The sequence below is a fragment of the Fusarium graminearum genome, chromosome 1, assembly GCF_000240135.3.
Source record: "Fusarium graminearum PH-1 chromosome 1, whole genome shotgun sequence".
In the NCBI taxonomy this organism is placed as follows: Eukaryota; Fungi; Ascomycota; class Sordariomycetes; order Hypocreales; family Nectriaceae; genus Fusarium; species Fusarium graminearum.
In genome coordinates, this window is record NC_026474.1 from 3,096,647 (window position 1) to 3,116,067 (window position 19,421).

A 19,421-nucleotide genomic window follows, 5' to 3' on the forward strand; every position below is an offset into this window, starting at 1 on the left:
AGCCACGACATGTCGCCTTTTTATTTATTTGTTTATTTGTTTGGAACTTCTGCTTCACGGTCGCTTAACGGGCACCAGGCGGCCACAGAAAGCGGCCCATTGTCCTTGTTTATAAGCATTGTACGTCCATTCAGTGACGGGACAGAGACCAAGCGGCCCATTGAGAAAGCACTGCGTAGGCTCACCACAGCGAGTCGGCAGACACCAGCTGTAGAGGACCGTCACATTTACATTACATTACAGCAAAGCAAAGTAAAGCAGCATGCAGGCCTTGATCATGCCAACCAAGACAATAGAAAGACATGTTGAAAGAGCATTCAATCATTGTCAGGTGTGTCCAGCCTCGTATAAATCGTCATATTGATTCAGTGTCAACGCACTGACTGGTCGGGTGAATAAGAAAAGATGGCCACGACCGGGCTTAGACTGATGTAAACGAAACAAGAATCATGAGATACTTTACTTTTGCTCTCTGTAGGTACTGTACTGTAGCCATCTCAAGATAAGGTGATGGATACCCAGGGGGTTGGTTTGAGACGATGCACCAATTATAGCAGGAAAAGAAAAAGTATAAGTATCATCTGGTAGAAAATTGCATCAAATCCGTACCTAGCCCACCAAAAAAAAGTCGCTGTTGCTCCGGTTGCAAAATGCCTTCAAAACATGGAAGTCTTGTCTTGTACAATGGTAGTGTCATGACTGACAAAGAAAAAGAAAGGGCTTGCTGCAAGATGGCACACGCTTCTGCACTTGAATGGAGTTTTTGCTTCCGTAACTTGGACAACATGAACAATGTACATGGTCATCCAACGAATGGCTGGTCAAGTAAAAACTCAAGCTGCCGTCCGGAACGAGTCTTGCGTTGCCCGGCACAAGTAACCCGCGTACGAGTTAACGTGGAGTGAGTTAGCCTATGAACCAAACCAACTGCTACTGCGGCTTATCACCCACAAAGCTTGCAGTAGTGACGGGAACGTGAAGCCATCATCGCGTCCCGTCTCGTCACGTTTCGACTCGACAACCGTGTCGTTCGTTCCTCAACGTTGAAATTCATACATGCCTGCCCGACGCGGTGCTGCGCGACGAGACTTGTATTGATTAGTATAGTACAGCCTTGGTAGTGTAGTGACTCTTAGGTTTGAGCAAACACCTATTGATCCGGTCCAAACTTGACTTTTATCTCAGGCAGCCCGACTCCCCATCCCATCGCTGGTGACAGAAGGGATTTTTTGAGGCGTTGTCACATCAAAGCCTGGACCTATGGCAATGGCTGCTTTATTGAACTGAAAATGGATGCCTTCGTACATTTCGCCATACAGTGGTTGGTGTTGAGTTGAGTGCTGCATCCCTACTTGAACCAATCACTTGGCTATGTCGCGCTTCAGCGTCTCAAGGCCAATTAATCATGCATGCATGTAATTATGGATGAGAGGAGAAGTAGGAGAATAAGGCAGCTCGCTATGCTTCATGCAAAATTCTCCACAGAGTGTCAGCAGTCGTCCTAAACTTATTAAAGGTGCTCACTACTACCTTAGCTGCTCTACTGTACTGGAGCTGTAGTTGTAGGTAGCCGTAACTGTGTAGGTAGCCACTGAAGTTACCAGATTAGATTTAGCAGATTGATATGCCTCTTCTTTCATTGGCCCTTTACCTCTTGTCTTGTGCTCTTTGCCTTCTAACCTTGGTGAGGTATGTTGTGCTGTGCATCGCAGCTGTCACTTGTACATAAGCAGATGCATATATGCATACGTCCCATCCATTGATTATCGGCCCTCTAGCTAGAAACGTCAAGGTTTTTATTTTATTTTATCGCGGTTCCCGTGGTGTTAGTTCATCGGCGCGGTCCTTGTCCTTGTCCTTCGCGTTGCCTGGTTCGAGCTCACATACGGACGGATACGTTGTTCAAGGTCATGCTCATCAGGGGTGACGGCCCGGGCGTGGTATGGCGCACAGCACCAAAAATTGTGAGACGTTTGGGTTGTCAGCTCTGTACGTACTGTACCGATGTCATCAGGAGTAGTTATCTGCTGGGTTTGAATCTGAGTTTGAGTCTGGACTGAGCTGGGTCTGATTGTCAAGCCCGCTTTGTTCTTGCGTATCATTATCATTTGCCATGTCGCAGTAGTCAAGTTTGCTCCTTCCGAGCCCCCACTTTGAAGACGCCATTCACAAATATGACACTATTCGCATATCCCGTACATAAGCATAATCAACCATTCAAAGAGTTTCCTGCAATTGTCTCTCCATGTGAGCTGTCAATCTCCATCATCTCAAGCCTCATCTGTCTATCCCAGACATGATCCCCTTAAACAATATTAATCTCAACATCAGGGCTCAAAGAAGTGCCAAAAAGCGCCACCCCAAGCAAAGAAACACTAACTATTCATCCTTTTCAACCGACAGGCATCCAGTTGGATCTCGTACGCCTATTAGACCCATTCTCATAATACTCCGTATTTACTCCTACTCCGTAGACGATCTCGGATTTCACCAGACCCCCATACGTATCACCCATGCACGACGGGTATGGTACGGTAGTTTCCTAGTAAAAAGGAGGTGCTTGGCGATACTTTTTGACATGCAGTAATAAAACGTGGTGATTATTGTAACGAGGCAAGTTAGTCCTTGTTGGTGCGTAGTGGCAGGTCCATATCAACCGTCATTATACATAGCGCCGCCATGAAGATGGAGACCTACCGCCCAAGCGACCTGAGGCCAGTACCGTACCTTGGTGTGGTGGGTTTGGGTTGATTAGTAGGGGTGGGCTATTTGTAGATTGAAATACCGTGCTGCTGTACCTAGGCATATCATGTCACATCACATTGTGTTTCAAGGACGTCTATCACCAACAGTTTTCTCTGCTCGTCCCTTTTTCTGCCCCCCAAGGATATGACTCCTTTTGAACATGTTTGTCTGATTCATCAAAGCCTAGCTTCACCGAAACTCTCGGTCGCTCATCTTGCCTGTCTTGAACGTGCCATGCCTGCCTGCTTGCCGCTTCAATTTGCTTCTCTGCAAGGGAAGAAGGAAAAAATGGTACTATCTCCACCACCTGAACTACCTGTCTAACTGCATACGCCGCTCACACATGACAAAAGGCAAAAAAGAGGCTCCCCATGCCCATGCCGAGGGAACCGTAGCTTATGCTTGTGGTGTAGTATAGTAAATGGCTCGCATAAGTGGTTAACTGGGTCACAAGCATAATTGCCTACATATGTGCGTGCTAAGAATCTTTGTGAAGATTATGACGCAGTGATGCTGTGCAAGCAAGAGTCAGTTATCACAGTGGAGGTGAGAACGAAAGAGAGAAAAACTCTACTCTCTAGTGAGTGCAAACCTCCACAAGTTGCCCAGTCGACGAAGGAAAACGGGTTCGAGATGGAGGACCGGGAAGGACCAGTAACGAGTCAGAGTTCTGTAGAGGTGGTGCTGCGGGAAAAGGCCTCCATTGACGATGTCATCATAGGAATGTTGCAGTAAGTCATTCAGGGTCCAACATTGTCCACCTGGACCACATGTTTGTTTCTCTATATCTAATTATGTAGCGTAGTTAGTTATGTTCCGAATACCAATGTCATGTCCTGCCATGATAACGTCCAGACATGAATTCAGCCGCTTTGTACTTGGTGCCACTGTAACCCCCATATTGCAAAGCAATGGCGTGCCCATTGACATCACTCGGTGTAAAGAGAAACTGAACTTGTTTGCTTCAAAGTTTCACCAAAGTCAAGAACATTTGCTCGCGTGCCATCTGCAGCCAAGCGTGCGTGGATCGTCAAAAACCTCGACATTCTTTTGCTCGCGACAACGATGCACTAACTAGATCCAACAGTTACAGCCCAGACAGAGGCACAGGCACAGCACAGGCACAAACAGGTACAGGCAGGCACAAGTACATGTAGACACACTGAGCTACTCTGTACAATCAGCCGCAATGGACGGACGTGAGAGAGCGAATGGGCCCGAAAGCCGGAAAGCAGTAGCACCAGTAAAACTAATAGTTAACTACACGTCCAACTTAAACGGCAGCACCCCTTTATTAAAAGACCCCGTCGAGTTCGCGCACCTACGTTTTTATAACGCGCTCGCGTCAAATGGCGACGAAGGAGACGCAACGCAAGTTTGCTGGGTGCTCGATCAAGCCAATGAGACGCCTCAGACGCGCACCTCAACCTCAAGAGAGTCAGGCTCAGCGCACTCTGGGTTCTGGGCTGGGGGGTCGGGACCCAAGTTGGTGGACTTGTCACTCAAAAAGGCAAAACGGAAGATTGAACCCAAGGGCGAGCTAAGTTTAGTTCGTTGGACCACGAACCCTGTAAACTTGCATGCAGGAGGGAAGTTGGGAGTCTGGGAGACAGAAATCCGCGAGGCAAGGAATAGTTGATCGACAGTATTGAATGTGTGAAAGTAGTAGCGAGGCGAGATTGAACCAAAGCAAGGGCAATTGTTTAATCTTGGGTAAGGCAATTAACATTCGACTGTAAATGAGTGAGTCTCTGGGCATCAATAGCCCGACGATCGATTTCTCATCGAATTCGAGATGCTTGTTTCCTCTCCTTTCCTTTCTTTTTTTTTCCGTCATCAAACTTGTTCTTGCTCACTTCTCACATGCAGTAGTTTTGACGCCAATGAGGGGTAGCCCCAGGAACCACGCCTAGGATCCCCTGGACGTTCCCGACGCGAAGGGTCAAGTCAAGATCTGGACTACGCTACCAAGAAAAGGATGGATGGATGGATTGGATGGCGTGTGGTGTGCCAGCTTGTAGATCCTCTAACCATGCAATGCCTCATTCGTTGCAGAATTGCATTGTGCACTGTTTGATGATGATGATAATTCTTTGTTCTGGTTTTGGATCCATTGTGACTAGGAGGAGGCTGGAGACGCCTGATTGTCACATACTTACTCAGTACGGAGTATACGTCTGTTTGCTCTCTACAATGACAATTTACGGACTATGGTTTAAACTCAGCACAGTTCGTTTAGCCGAATACACCATAAAGGACCTCTTGGCTTAAGAAACCCCTCACGTCAGAGGAAGAACAACTCCGAGCAGGAATCAAGCAACAATTGATTATGTTGAAAATACATTGTTTGAGACACTATTCAAAGTTTCCTCCGCAATCAAGCATCTCGTCTGTCACTGTAATTGGATATACGCTCTTTAAATTTCAGGGCCTACTATTTCAGACACTCAGACAAGAGACAAAACAATAGGTGGCCTGGGCGGATGAGCACAAGCCACAGACAGTCTCGCGGAAGCCCGGTTGAGCCACTTTTATTTTTCCAACGTCGATCCTCCTAGAGAACGGACCATTGCTGTACCAAATATTCTGCTTGTCCCTGAATCTCAACACCAAACAGCCTCAATCAGCTAGGATATTCAGTGTAATGTAGCGTGGCAGATTCGCGATTTGAACGTGAGTCAAGCTGAGTCTAAGCTTAGTCTTTGCGCTACTGTCCTGTACTGGACTGGACTATGATAGAAATGCGATGTGATATACGGTACAGCCTACCTGGGTAAGTTTGATCCATGTCCCTAGCAAGTGGCTTTTTGCCTATTGTTCAGCATGCGTCAATGGTCTGACTGGATTCAATATTTCTACGTTAATCTGCACAGCTCAGTACCGTATATCTGGAAATCGGTCTACAGCCGCGTCAATCGAGACGAATTCAAGTTCTACAAGGCTTCTGGGCTTGATCAATTCCCTACTTCCAGGATGCAGGTTTCAATTCTCCCTCACATTTTGTTGACTTGACTTGACTGACGTCTTCACATGGTGGATCTGAGCCTTGCAGCACTTTTCCATTTAAAGCCTAGACCCCTGCAACTATAGGCAACTAGCGAGTGGCTTCTGCCCCGCATTCACTTTCAGATTCACGGCCCGACCTTCCAATCAGGGATCACCATCGGACTCAGCGAACAGACGACTCGGCCCCATTCAGTAAAAAGTCGTGAGTATATTAATACGTACTCAGTTGCCTCTTGAGATGCTACAGTCTCCCCAGAGACGACAGGATGGGTGAAACAATGACCAGAGCGTGTTTCGGACCCTTCTATTCATCTGACTCCCGGATCTTGCGCCCTTGACCTCCAAGACCGGCTGTTCTCAATGTAGATTCCCGTGAAACCGTGGAAATGAAGGCCAGGCATTGATTGAATAGAATTGAGCAGAGCCGCAACACATCGGAAGGAGTTGTACTGTCTTGTAAAGTGGACGGTAGAGTAACCTTGGCCATGTACTACTTACTGTGTCACCATGTGTCGTACGGCACGCCTGCACAGGGCTTGCAGAAGTTCTGTCAGTCTCACATGCTGCAGAATGCCAATCGCAAAGCTTCACAGACGTGGTATACGTCAGGATGTGCAAGCACTTTGGAAACAAGGCTTTGTCAGAGAGCTCGTATGTTCAATTATCAGCTTCACTTTCCCCCTTGAAAAAAGAGCGTGGTAGGTTTTGGCTGGCTTGGCTGTCTTGGTGCTGCAGAGTTAAGGGTCAAGTTACAATGCCTGCCTGCCTGCCTGCCTAACCTTGGGTAAGGGTGCGAGACAGGACAGAGACAGAGACACGGTGATCATCCCGTCTCGGATCGAGTTGCTCAATTCTGGCGCCAGGTCAGGCCAGCCTGATTTGACATCAACTTTTTTGTTTCTTTCTGATAATGCACCATCCCTCGCTTCGCCCTGCTGCCGTGCATAGTGTTGCGTCGTTGCCTCCGCCTCGACACATCCACCAACGAATAACGCCCAAGCCGAGACGCTGATGCTGACACTTGACACTGAAAATGACACGGTCACTTGCAATGCAATACCTGTAGCTGAACCAAAGACCCTCAAGATCTACCCCGTCCCATCCATTCCCAACCCCCGTAACTTTTTTTTTTCTACAACGTGTCTGGTGAGATAAACGCCAAAAGGCGACTTGGAAACGCGCGAGCCTTTTAGATGATTTGCAGTTCAACACACGTCCCACGTAACATGGGTTGCTGCAACACGCGTGAGATAGAGGAGCCACTACAGTAGTCCTAGTCCAATACACCAGGGGAGTTGGACAAGTACATACATAAAATTATCACCATCATCGTCATCAGTGACTATTCCACGCCCATACTTAATTGAAGCTTGTCACCAAGGGGTAGGGAGTCTGCATACATTGCATCACATCGGTCACTTCATTCCCTTGCTGGAGTCACCACCGAGCGCAGACTTTTCTTTTGCATGAAGCTGTCACAACCAAATAATTAATTGATGCTGACTATACAAACTTTCCGCCTTTTGGCGGATGTTGCGGTTCGTTCTGCCGGCGTGCAAAGACCATGACAATCACTTTAATAATGAAATTTGAGTCTACCATGGACGGACGGACATTGGACAAATGATGATCTCCTGATACAGTCGGTTCCCCTCGAACTAGTTGATAACTGCATAACATATCTGGTTGAAAAAGTTGCACGCATTGACTTAAACATCCACTCTTTTTTTCATCCTCATCGTGTCGGAACCGCGAAAGAACTTAGCGACTCGTGGAGAAAGAGATCTTTGCCTCTCCGAGGACTGAAACCCGAACGCTGTGACTGCGCGCATGTCACCAAGTGGTTCGGGGTGGATTTTTCCCTTTTCCCTTTTCTCTCTACTTCGTCTTCTTCCGGCCCGCGGCGATGGGTACAGCCCCTCTCTCTATCCTCGACAATTGCCGCGAGCCGTTAATTACATACGTAAGATTTAACTTGGTTTGCCCGACAGAGTGGTACTTTATGGGACAGCAGACGGGAATTCCTTGCCTCGACCTCAAAAACTTTTTTTCTCCATTTCGTCCCCAACCATACTGCAATTTGAGGTTATCCACGATCACCCGCCAAGGGGACGAATGAAATAGCGACGATGGATCCAGAAATTGCACAAGCACAAGCACAAAACGCACGTGTCAGGATCCTTGAAGCTGCACCTAACCTGGGTTAAGTTATGGTTAGGGGCTAGCTATTGGACCAAAAATGTTCCAGAAGCCTTCGATGAAGCGGAGCTACCCGTCTAAAATGACGGCACCTCTTTTTTCTCGTGCTCTCTTTCTCACAGGCTCGCATTGAAATGAGGCTGAATCACCCGAGCGCCAATCTTTTTTTGGGTTAGCACTTACCCCCACATGCCGGGTTCTGAAAGCACTAAAATTACGGCGCCGTACCTTCCTCCATTCAGGGTCCCATATTTACGCGCTTCAATTCAGTATAGGGCAAGACGCATCTCTACATACCTGGCTTCTCTCATCCTTTCATCAAACTCAAGTTACGGTTATCTCCTGTATTGCTTTTGTGCACACCTCTTTTCCCTCCACAGCAGCGCCGTTCTGGGTCTTGCGACCAAACGTTATGCAGGCCTTGACGTGCCTGCAGAGATGATCCCCTAACTACTAAGCGGGCCAGGCTCCATCCCTCGCTTCTTCACCACAGCGACGCAGGGCAAGGTTGAGAAGCGAACCAGCCAGGCCAGCCGGATTGGATCCATGACGCCTCCACCGACACGGAAACGCCATCGTCTTTCCACGAACGCTTTCAAGATGCAAGGGAGTCTTTTATGCTAATATCTCAAGAAAAAGAAAGAAAATCCACTCGGGTCTTACCAAGTGCCAAGCAATGCATTGCAGAACGACATCACAACGGCATAGATACATACGGCCTGTCGGTGTCCAAAGAGGGGGGTGAAGAGCCAACTAAGCCAACCTCGTTTTTTTCCAACGATCGCTCCAGCGATAAGCATGAAAATCTCAACCTTCCCCCATCCGAAAGATACACCTTTTACTTAATAATTCTTCCCAGCTCCTCTTTCGCGCATCGTTTCTCTGGTGAACGACGCATTCGCCACTGAACCATGCCTTAGTACTCGGTGCTACTGTGCCGCTCCGGCTTAGGTTTATTCAACAATCCCAACAGAAGGAAATGAAAACCTCGCCAGTCACAGTACAACGTCGATTCACAAAAGGGCCCCGCAGGAATACCGATGGATTTGAAATCATAATTCCTACGTATGCCGTTGGCAAATGTCGGTATGCAAACTTTTTGAGACCTAGCAGGCGGAGAATATCGAGCGAGGTGACTCGGAAGAAATTTTCGTGATAGCTTCATCCTGTTGCTATCTCAACTGTGTTCTAGCCCTTGGGTTCTGGCCCTAGGGTCCGGTGGGCCCTCAGGGCAAACATGTCGTGTAGATCGACTTGACAACCATTCTTTATCCAGACATCTCTGGATGGCTGGTTGAAGTCAATCTTTGAGCCTTTATGGATACTCGAATCGACACCAGACTGTCTGACGTGCTATTACCTTGAGCTGCTTCATACCGTGAATACTTCTCTGTTGAACTGGAAGGGTTCTACAATCCTATCTGCTTGTTCAGTTCCTCTTGCACTTTTGAGAATGGCAACAGGGTTGGCATTCCGTTACAATGTCTCAATGGACCCTTCTGGTCCCTTGACGTGAGCATAAACAAGTTGACGTTGTCAAACTTTGAAGCCATGTCTTTGGCGCTTCTCCAGGGTAGGGTCCACTTGCGGGACTGTTTTCGCGGGGATGCATACACGGATTATCATTGGTCAGTTACCAACTGGGTAATCTGTTCATCAACAAGCTCTCTTGGTTGGTGTTTAGTTTCACTTGAAACTTCCCCACATCTTGGTTGTTGATGCCCTCATACCTTGATGCTTTATTCCCCGCAAAGCAACCAGTCAACAGGCCGCCAAGTGGTCACGATGTCAATTTTACAAGGTTCATAGGGATGACACTTGAAAGTCATGACCAAGATATGTGCTTCAAGTCATGCATTATTGTGGCTCAACAGCATCACATGCTGAGCAGAAGCAATAATTGCTTGTCTTATATTGCTGCTGGCGATGGGATTTATATCGCACGCAGTATGGGGTTTCAAATCAACAGTAAACAACAATAAACACAGGCATGGAGATAAGACGCAGAAACACCCGAGTGGGTTGTGTTCTGCAGATGCGAGTGAGTGGCATGGGTGTTTTGGCTCAAACACACAATCTTGAATCTCAAGCCAGAAAGGCCAAGAAGCCGGCCATCCAGTCAAAAATTGAGGACGTCCCAAAAAGGATTGGTTTCCAGCTTTGCATGCATTTTGATGACGACAAGTTGCAGTCAATGGTTCGTGTTTGAAGGCCAACCCCTGGCCTTTTTAGGTTGATAGCCGCCACTTTTTACTCCCAAGGTCTGCCCTACCAAAGACTATCCGCCTACCAACCCGTTGCGGACCAAGTCCCAATTGCCTAGTTAGGTTAAATGATTGCCTCCAGGAACTGGCTGACTGGAAACTGTCAGCTAGAGGTGGGAGGATGTGAAGATGGTCATAACCGAGCAGCCTATCAGCGTCCAGAATCGACATTTTGTCGTGTACGCGAACGTCCCTCCTTCTCTGCAGATCCGCTTATCTATCCACCCATGTGTGTGAACTCACTGGTGTTTTCGGATTTTGATGATGGCGATTTCCATGGGAATTACGGAACAGGATCATAATGATGATACTACTGCTGTAATAGCACAACGCTGTTCTGCACCAGACTGTCAATTGATCAATTGGCATGACGGATGATCTACGAACCCCGGATGCATCGGAATGCGGTCAAGAAGCGGCATGTTATTCAGAAACCCTGACCAAACTCAACATTTGTACAGTAAACAACTCTATCACGCAATTCGCTGTCAGAGAATGGCGCTGGCAGATTTGACAGGGCATAGCCTTGTTGGGGATCAATGGTGATGTCGAGATACGACCTCTGGTTGGCTGGGGGCCTTTGCATGTTTGCTTTTTCGAGACACCAAACTCGGAAGCTGGAAGCTGGAATCTCCAACGACAGCCACTGAGAGGAGGGGTCTAGTCTAGGCGAGGCCGAGGATACGTTTGATTCGAAACTTACCTGTCTTGCTGCGGAATCCATCATTATGCATGACAGATGGCCCGCGGAATCTGTCGAGCCGGATAAAACACTGACATTTGCCGCATATCTGTCAAGATTATAAGGGTAGCGAAGCCAGTTGCCATGGCGGACAAACATCCCAATTGCGACACGATATTGAAGCTTCTTCGCCGTTGAGTTGGCTAGAGCGCCGTCTCTCCATACCCCTGCTCCGAACCTTGGCTCGTGCGGCGGTCATACGGTTCGCTGTCTTCTTTTCTTGGTTCATCCCCGCACTGAAACTGGAAATGGGACTAAACTTGTGGGGTTCACAATCGTGATTCAAGAGTCGATTCAAATAGTATGATTCATTGTTACCGAGAGAGAAACAACAAGATATTTACTTGGAGTCTCGAACCTATTACGGCATGCCATGTTCATGTATGACATGAAACTGAAAGAAATACTAAATGACTTGGCGATGTCGGACTCATTGTCCAACTGTCAGCGTGCTGTAGGTTCAGTCCCGACAATTGAACTAACAAGGCTCAGGGTTGAAGACTAGCTCTTGAGAATCAGCCGATTTACGGACACAGAGTACAGCACGAACAATCTAGCCGTTGAGGCGCCCGCGTAACGCCAGATCCTAGGACGAGCGTGCGTTGTCAAGCCTAGTTTTCTTGATTGTGATCAGTTCTCACGATTCTCCTACCCCATGTTTGTTTCAATAGCTCTAAACAGAGATGCGATGTAACTCGGGTCGTGTCAAAATAGCTCACTCACCATGTGCCGAGTGGGTCGAGGCGATAAGCACCAAGATTCAATAGAGAACAGCATATGATGCCCACTCCGGCTCGTCCTTTGGAACTTATGGCTTGCTGGTTGTGGTCTTGGCCTTGGTTGTCAATGGTTAGATATCTCCATTTACGGATTCGATGGCGCCTTCTAGTCTATGGCTTGGGGCGTTGTTGTGGCTTGAGCTATTGTTGACAACACAACACAGTTGCAGATCTCTTATTACCTGCTAGACATTGGTTTACCAAGAAGACGGTTCTTGTTTACCAAATTCTGCAAGTCAAAGCAAGAGATATGTTTCGCGTGTGCCGAAGCTGCACTACTGCATGCATCGAATATGTACTGCGCCACGATAAAAGGGTGACTGTCCATACTAGGCCAGGATCTTAACAGGTTATTCCGTTATTGTTACTCTGAAGCATTCTATTGTTTCCTCTGATTTGACACAACGATCAATAACAATAAACAAACTTTCAATCGGAAAGATCGATATCCGAAGGCATCCAATTCTCCGATAGGATGGGCCGAGTCTCCTCTCTCTCTTTCTCTCTTACCCTAATTCGACAGACATGGCGCCATTGTTGATTCACGGCTGGGCCTCGCCCCCTCTAAGATGTAATCAGTGTGGCTGACCTTTTTCATTTTTGCTTGTTGGCTTGCTTGCTAACGCAGAAGTTCTTCATCCATGATCCATGTAGACTATTCAATAACACGAGTTTGATCCAATAGAGAACAAAGGCACGATCACGCTATCAGATACAAAGGTCAATGGTTCTTTGTTGATACACGATGCAGCTGAAGAAAAGCCTGAATCGACTCTCTTGGCCCTGCACAAGCAAACCCATAGCTGGGAGTCGATTATCGTGGAGATCTGGGATATGGGACACAATCCCTGCTCTTACTTCTGAAGCTACTGTACAGCACAGACCCGCATGCTTGCATACGAATTATATCTTAATCGGCGATTGTTTTGCTCCGTCGATCTATTGCTGCCAAGGAATATGGGAAACATGGAAATCTGCTGATTTGCGGTGTTTTTCTTAAGATTCTATGCCTTGGTCAAGAGAAACTAGCACAGGTACAGTAGCAAAATCAGCAATAGTGCATGCCAACTTCGGTCCTTTGTTGATGTTTTGGTGTGCTGCAACCCTGGCTTGCCTGCTTCAAAGTACAACACACATACAGCATTATTAGCACATCTATAGGGCTGTAAATCAGGGCATTTGCAGGATGTCGCCCGTTTTGAACGGCCCAACACATCTGAGTAAGTGGGATAGATGTTCGTCGAACCCTTCACGAGCCGCTGTACGACGTCGCGCAAGTGCGCTTTTTTGCCTCCTCGTGCAACAAACGGGATGCAGTCGTCCTTGAGGAACAGGAGCAGGGCGCTTCTCAGGTTCTACGGCGCAGCGTAGTTGAGATAAACAGAAGAGAGGCAAAGCAATTCGCTCGTCGAGGCCAGGGCAAGCGAGATGGATGGACGGCTTGGACGCTACGGCCCGTGGGCGTGTTGATGCTATAGGTTAAGCAGGCTTGACATGCAATTTGTTCACGGTGATATGACTTTACTTTAGGTATATTGTTATTGTTGTTATGTCTTCAGCGCGTCCCCTCTTCGGTGAATCAATAACACAACCTTCCAAGTCTAAGCTGCATCCTCACCGAAACGCCCTTGGGGAGCCAGTCGAGTTGACTCCTGTGTGTGCATGTCCAAGATAAGAAGGCCATTAGATCTCGACCAACAGGCTTACTCACACAGACAATCAGCTTCTCAGCCCGAGACTGGTCAACAAAGGGCGACCCATCCATTACAGCACAGCCAAAGAAAATATCCATGGCTAAAATGCTTGCAGGTACTTCCATGACCCTGACTGCGGCCAGTAGTTCTCCTGCCAGGGCTTGTACACTGCTCCCGATAGCTGGGTAGGCGCTTTGATTGGTGCTCTTGATGCGCTGAGGGTAGTTGTCGTGGTTCCAATCGACGCTGTCGATGTTGACACTGGGTGCTTTGACAGGTGTGATAGATGCTGTGCGCATAAGTGATTGATTGACAGGTATTCTAGGTACAGCCGTCTTCCTGCATGCTGAAGTTTCTGGTTCATGTGATTCTGCTAGATATGAGGCTCGTTATCTAATGCCTAGATGTCATCAAAGAAGAAGGAGTAAACAGGGGAGAATATAGCAGTGTGTGTTCATGTTTGTCTGTCCCATAGACAGTAAGAAACCAACTGCTAAGGTCATAAGGGGCGAACTAAGTTGGTCTCAGGGCATCAGAAAACTTGGCCATTGGGAGAATAAGAGACGAAAATAGTAAGTCAGCTCATTCTATTTAGATTAGATATTTCAGGCTATTTATTTTTGTAGCCTAGAGCTCAGAAGTCAACCTTTCTGTTACCAACCGGTTTGGTCACTTTGTAGCAACCTGGACTAGTTTTAGGATATTTTCTTGCTGTAATCTAAGTCCCAAGTCCGAAATAGAAAGCCCCAAGTAAGAAGTCTTAAATAAGCATAGTTCGGCTGCAGATTGAGGCAAATCTGAGGGCACTTCTGATATTGCTGTGAAGGTTGTTGAAGCCGCCTGAGCTGGGATCGTCATGAAGTTCGCAGAATATGGCCGTGAAGTGTCCGTACAGAGCTGGATCGATCACAGTCGCAACTCCAGCCAAAGCCCCTTGACGCAATCCCACTGACAGAAGCATCAGTGTCTGTTCCTCAGTCTTAAGTTCCCACTTCCCCTGAATACTAGTCAGTACAGTCCTGTGTTCGGTAGACTCTCAAGATATACCTTGCAGTAAGACAGAAGCTTTGCAGTATCGCCGTGAGCCAAGTAGCCAGGTCCATTCATTAGGCAATCGAATAGACTTAAAGTCTCATTATTGGCTTCGAACTGCGAGAAGGTCAGGCATCTCTCCTCGGACAACTGATCCGAGGTTTCACTCTCGGCAAGATGATTGGAGTAGGAGTTCATAGAGTGATCTTCGTTGTCATCATCATCATAATCGTTGTCTTCATCGTCGTCGTTGTCGTCTTTGCACCTTAGGTAGTCTTGATTGAAGGCCATGATGTTCTCCAAGATTCCGGACGTTCTCTCACGTTTGCTAGTTGTGTTGATGCCCCTCACATACTCTCTGTAGAAGAAAATTCGATCCAGAACGTTGCCGTCTATAGGAAGCCTCCTGATGACTTTGTCAATGTGTGATCCGATGAGGCGATGAAAGGAGGGCATGTTCCCATTAATCTTGCTGACGACAAGTCCGATGTTTTCCTGGGTTCTGATGTAGGAATGATAATCAGGATCGAACTCGAACTCGTTAGGACTGATCTCCTGCCCTGTTTGAAGCGAGAGACCAGCTGGGAGGATTTCTCCAACAACTACACCTAGATGGTCTCTGACGTATATTAGCTTCAAGCAAGATATGTACATAGTTGTGCACTAACCTGGGGATGTTCGGCACCTTCAGTTTGTCGTGAAAGTAGTAATATTTACCCCAAGGTTCTAGGGTATCTCGAGAATAGGGCGCTCAGTACCATGAGTGTGTAACAAATGATTGTAGTGGCAAACCAAAGCGTTTGATCGGCGATTCTGTCTTCTAGTCTTGTAGGCGACGCCCTGCCAGTTGAATGCAAAGTCAGCCATGACTGATGATGCGCCGGGCGGCCTGGAAAGGAGGCAGGGCAGGAGGAAGCAATAATGCGGTTGGTGTTGGATGCAAAAGGTGTGGGGTGGTTGTTATTTTCGAGATGGAGAATCTGTAAAAATGAACAACTGATGTTTAGGCAGCTAGGCAGAGCGAATAAAACTGCCTCCGTACCTAATATTGAGGCTGTTAAACGGAACACCGAGATAAGTCGAGAGCCGGCCCGAGACTAATATAATGATGAAAGAGCACCAATATTAATCGTCCAATATCTTCAATAAATAAGAGCATACCTAATTTCAAGTTTGCCAGTCTCTTTAATCCTATAAAACCTAAGATGATTATGCCACTAAGAGGCCTATTGGGACTAGAAGAGAGGAAACAGTCTACCCAGCATACCCAGAATGCCTGCAACACACCAGCCATATAGTGATTACTTGTGGGAAGCGTTGTACTTTACGTCTAGGCCCCAGGTGTTCTACTGTTAACCCGTGATGAGATTCGTAACTGGTATACTAGAGGAAAGGGGAATGCGTTAATACTTCCACAACCAGGCCCTGTAGTTTATTGACTTAACCACTATTTATTTCAGGTTTTTTTTTTGGTCTATAAGGCGGAGCCCCAGCCTTCTCAATATACTCAAAAATTATCAATAATGGATTGATCCAGATCAAAAACTCAATATATCAAGTCAAGGTTTACCTAACAACTAACTTTTCCAACAAGAACACATATATAACAGGTAGAAGAAGCATCTCCCGGGCTTTACGCACAGTAGCTATTTCTTCCTCTTGCAACACAACATCAAGCAACTTCAAAATGTCTACTCGATCCACTAAGTCTCAAGCTACTCCAAAGAGCACCAAGTGCAAGCAAAAGCACTTACCGTCAGTCAATCCCTGGTCCAACACTCCACACAGCTAACCAGCGTCGCAGGCATCGCGCAACAATGCAGCCTGGACAAAAAAGCCTCCACAGTGACAATGGCTGTTCCAGCTGTTTATTTCATATCGTTGCAGTACTAGAATGTATTGCTGCGCTCGCATCTCTTCTGGCTGTGGAAGAATGAAGCGAGACCCATTCGATCAGGTAAGAACACAATATATACGATCGGGGCGTGGGGGTTCAAGACTTAGTATGTAGTGTTGGATGTTGTTCAGTGGCTGAATCGCTTAATAGCTGCTTGCATTATCGCTTTTCGAGTTTATCATTAGTCTGAAAGATTGACGCCGCTGGTGCTTGAATACTAAAAGGCGGAATGGGACTATTGGCCTTTACTCTTGCTTCTGGTTCAACCTACGCAGAGCATATCTCAGTATACCTAATAAAGACTCTTGAATCGGCAATGCCTCTTCCTGAAGTTTGGGGTTATCTACACAAGCATGTTTACGGCAAACCTCTATATTCTATAGCTGAGAACGGTATACTTAGATAACTAAAAGAGTTACGATTGCTGCCTACATACATATGATAAGATTCACTGTCAAGGTCGAAATGTAATACTTGCTCAGTTCATTCTTTTGAGGCAGTCTGGTGAACTGTTTGTTAGTGTTGGTGATGTGTCGTTGGTGTTTAGCTCATGTTCTAAGTTCTAACGATTGTACATACAAGTGGAGCTTATCGATAACGCGGGCGTGGATCCATGCAAGCTAGACTAGCAAGCCAAGCTCTCTTAGCGTTCCAACGACAATCAACTTTCTTCGTTGCACGCGTTTTCTTTTGCGACATCAACAACAAACGCCAGCTTCTCTATCATCACGATATAAGAGAGTCGAAATGTCGGCGATCTACAATCTCGAACCGCAACCCACTGCGTCCGTCATTATCCACACCACTCGAGGCGAACTCTCTGTCGAGCTGTTCGCCAAACAAGCGCCGTTGACATGTCGCAACTTCTTACAACTAGCCCTCGACGGCTACTACGATAACACGATATTCCACCGATTGGTTCCTGGCTTCATTCTGCAGGGTGGCGATCCCACCGGCACTGGCAACGGCGGAGAGTCGATTTACGATGGAGGCGCATTCAGCGGTGATCTGGATCCTTGGCCCATGGACCAGCGCATGGGCAAGAACGCAGGGCCAACAGGAATCAATTTCAAGGATGAATTCCATTCGCGTCTCAAATTTAATCGCCGAGGCCTACTGGGTTCCGCGAACGAATCGCGCCCGGATACAAACAGCAGTCAGTTCTTCTTCACCCTCGACACGGCTGAGGAATTGAATGGAAAAAACACCATGTTTGGACGAATTGCTGGCGATACGGTCTACAATTTGGCGAAAATGGGCGAAGGAGAAGTGGATGAAGCTACAGAACGCCCAACATACCCGGTCAAGATCGAGCGCATAGAAATCTTGATAAACCCATTTGAAGATATGAAGAAGCGATCTCGAGTTGCTGCCGTTGCGCCGTCTAAAACAACCACAACCAAAGATAAAAAGAAGAAGCGAAAAGGCGGGAAACAACTGCTGAGCTTTGGCGACGACGAAGGCGACGACGAAATGCCTGTGCTAAAGAAGAAGAAATTTGATCCCAGAATCGTTATGGAAGCGCCGGAGGAAGCTCCGGAGCAAGACGAAGTTCGCAGCAAACCAACAAAGGCCAAGAAGGAGCGAGCATCGGAAAAAAGAGTGTCAATCGCTCAAGAGGAACAAGATAACTCAGATCAGACCACCCCCCGCGAGCCACCCAAGGAGGTTCGGCAAAAACCTGCCCCACCTGTCAAGATGGAGATCGAGGACGAATCACCTGAACCGGAAGCCCCCCGAAAGACAGCATTGGAGCGAGCCAATGAAGAGATGGCAGCACTCAAGGCGTCCATGCGACGAACGATACACTCTGAAGAACCCGTGAAGGAGAAGAAGAAGTCTGCGCTGGAATCTATGATCCCCGAAACATCAATGAGGGGACGAAAACGACGACCAGGAGCGGCCAACACTTCAGCAGCGGACGACGCTAAAGCGCTCCGCATGCTCAAAGCCTTTCAGTCAAGATTGGAGAAGGCACCTCCAGAGAAAGAGAATGAACCAGCGGCTCGTGAAACTACCAAGGATGGGGAAGACGCGCAAGCTGGGGACGAGGAAGCTGAGTTGTGTGATCTGCACTTCATCGCAAATTGCCAAAGTTGCACGTCATGGGATAAGCAAGAAAAGGATGAGAGCGACGACGAGGGTTGGATGTCGCATGCTCTCAGCTTTGCGGCAGATAAACTCGGTAAGGATCTAAGCAACCGTAGAAAGGCGGAGGAGGAGCTCGTTGTGATTGATCCACGCGAGAAGGCTCGGACTCTCAAGGATGAGAAGAAGGCAGCTAGGGACGCACGACAAGGAAACTCGGGTCGAGCGTGGGATCAAGCACGAGATGCAGCAAGGAATGCCAAGATGGCACAAGCCGCCTCGCTTGCAGGACGCGGAGCAAAATGAACGAAGAGAATCATGTAGATATATCTTTGAGTTGTGTTGAACCTGTTGGTAGTTCAGCTTGTAGCCATATTAGGAATAGTCAGTCCGTAATACCCAGCATAGAAGCATTGAGACCATGTTCCGTGCCTCAGGGTTCAGAAATTGGTCATTGGAAGTATAAGAGACGAAATTAATAGATCAGCTTATACTACTTGGACTGGGCTTCTTAGACTAGGCATTTGCGTTTATACCCCAAGACTTAGGAGACCATCTTTTTTGTTATCTACTAAATAGTAAATAGTAGCCATACTTGCATTCCTTCTCAGTACTTAACTGATGTTGTCCCTGGTTGTCCACTATCATTCTAATTGCATGTGAGACAAAATAGCTTAGTTACCTTTTACTATATTAGACCCGCTCTTGAGCTGTTTGTTTTCTGTATCCTAAGCATGGAAGTCTACTACCTCTGGACGGGACGACATCCATGTCTGTTTGGTGAAGAAAAGTGACAAGATGAATTGTAACTGCCGTCCCCACATTAGCGAGATCATGCCGATCGATCGTGATGATGATGTTGATTGTCTTCAATGAGATAATAAATACTACAAACAATGAAAAATTAACAACCCAACTTGTCTTTTAATTTCCAAGACATTGTGAACTTGAACAGCCAAGAGACAATGATATTGA

The 19,421-nt window shown here is 47.2% G+C and overlaps 5 protein-coding genes across 5 annotated transcripts; 2 read left to right on the forward strand and 3 right to left on the reverse strand.

Annotated features, from left to right (window-relative positions):
• Window positions 1-1,526: 1,526 nt before the first annotated feature.
• On the reverse strand, window positions 1,527-2,439 carry FGSG_11863 (uncharacterized protein; the record flags this gene model as incomplete). Its single annotated transcript, XM_011318381.1, has 3 exons — window positions 1,527-1,712; window positions 1,998-2,151; window positions 2,381-2,439. The coding sequence occupies 3 exons, from the start codon at window positions 2,437-2,439 to the stop codon at window positions 1,527-1,529; spliced, it is 399 nt and encodes a 132-aa protein (XP_011316683.1).
• Window positions 2,440-3,378: 939 nt separating this feature from the next.
• Window positions 3,379-4,384, forward strand: FGSG_00942 (uncharacterized protein; the record flags this gene model as incomplete). Its single annotated transcript, XM_011318382.1, has 4 exons — window positions 3,379-3,476; window positions 3,716-3,763; window positions 3,833-3,876; window positions 3,930-4,384. The coding sequence occupies 4 exons, from the start codon at window positions 3,379-3,381 to the stop codon at window positions 4,382-4,384; spliced, it is 645 nt and encodes a 214-aa protein (XP_011316684.1).
• An 8,355-nt stretch (window positions 4,385-12,739) lies between these two features.
• FGSG_00943 (uncharacterized protein) lies at window positions 12,740-13,728 on the reverse strand (the record flags this gene model as incomplete). Its single annotated transcript, XM_011318383.1, has 3 exons — window positions 12,740-12,760; window positions 12,875-13,090; window positions 13,447-13,728. 3 exons carry the CDS (start codon window positions 13,726-13,728, stop codon window positions 12,740-12,742), a joined length of 519 nt encoding a protein of 172 aa, XP_011316685.1.
• A 709-nt stretch (window positions 13,729-14,437) lies between these two features.
• On the reverse strand, window positions 14,438-15,222 carry FGSG_00944 (uncharacterized protein; the record flags this gene model as incomplete). Its single annotated transcript, XM_011318384.1, has 2 exons — window positions 14,438-15,080; window positions 15,179-15,222. The coding sequence occupies 2 exons, from the start codon at window positions 15,220-15,222 to the stop codon at window positions 14,438-14,440; spliced, it is 687 nt and encodes a 228-aa protein (XP_011316686.1).
• A 1,883-nt stretch (window positions 15,223-17,105) lies between these two features.
• On the forward strand, window positions 17,106-18,752 carry FGSG_00945 (peptidyl-prolyl isomerase CWC27; the record flags this gene model as incomplete). The annotated part of the gene is made up of 1 exon (XM_011318385.1): window positions 17,106-18,752. The coding sequence occupies one exon, from the start codon at window positions 17,106-17,108 to the stop codon at window positions 18,750-18,752; it is 1,647 nt and encodes a 548-aa protein (XP_011316687.1).
• Between the last annotated feature and the right edge of the window lie 669 nt (window positions 18,753-19,421).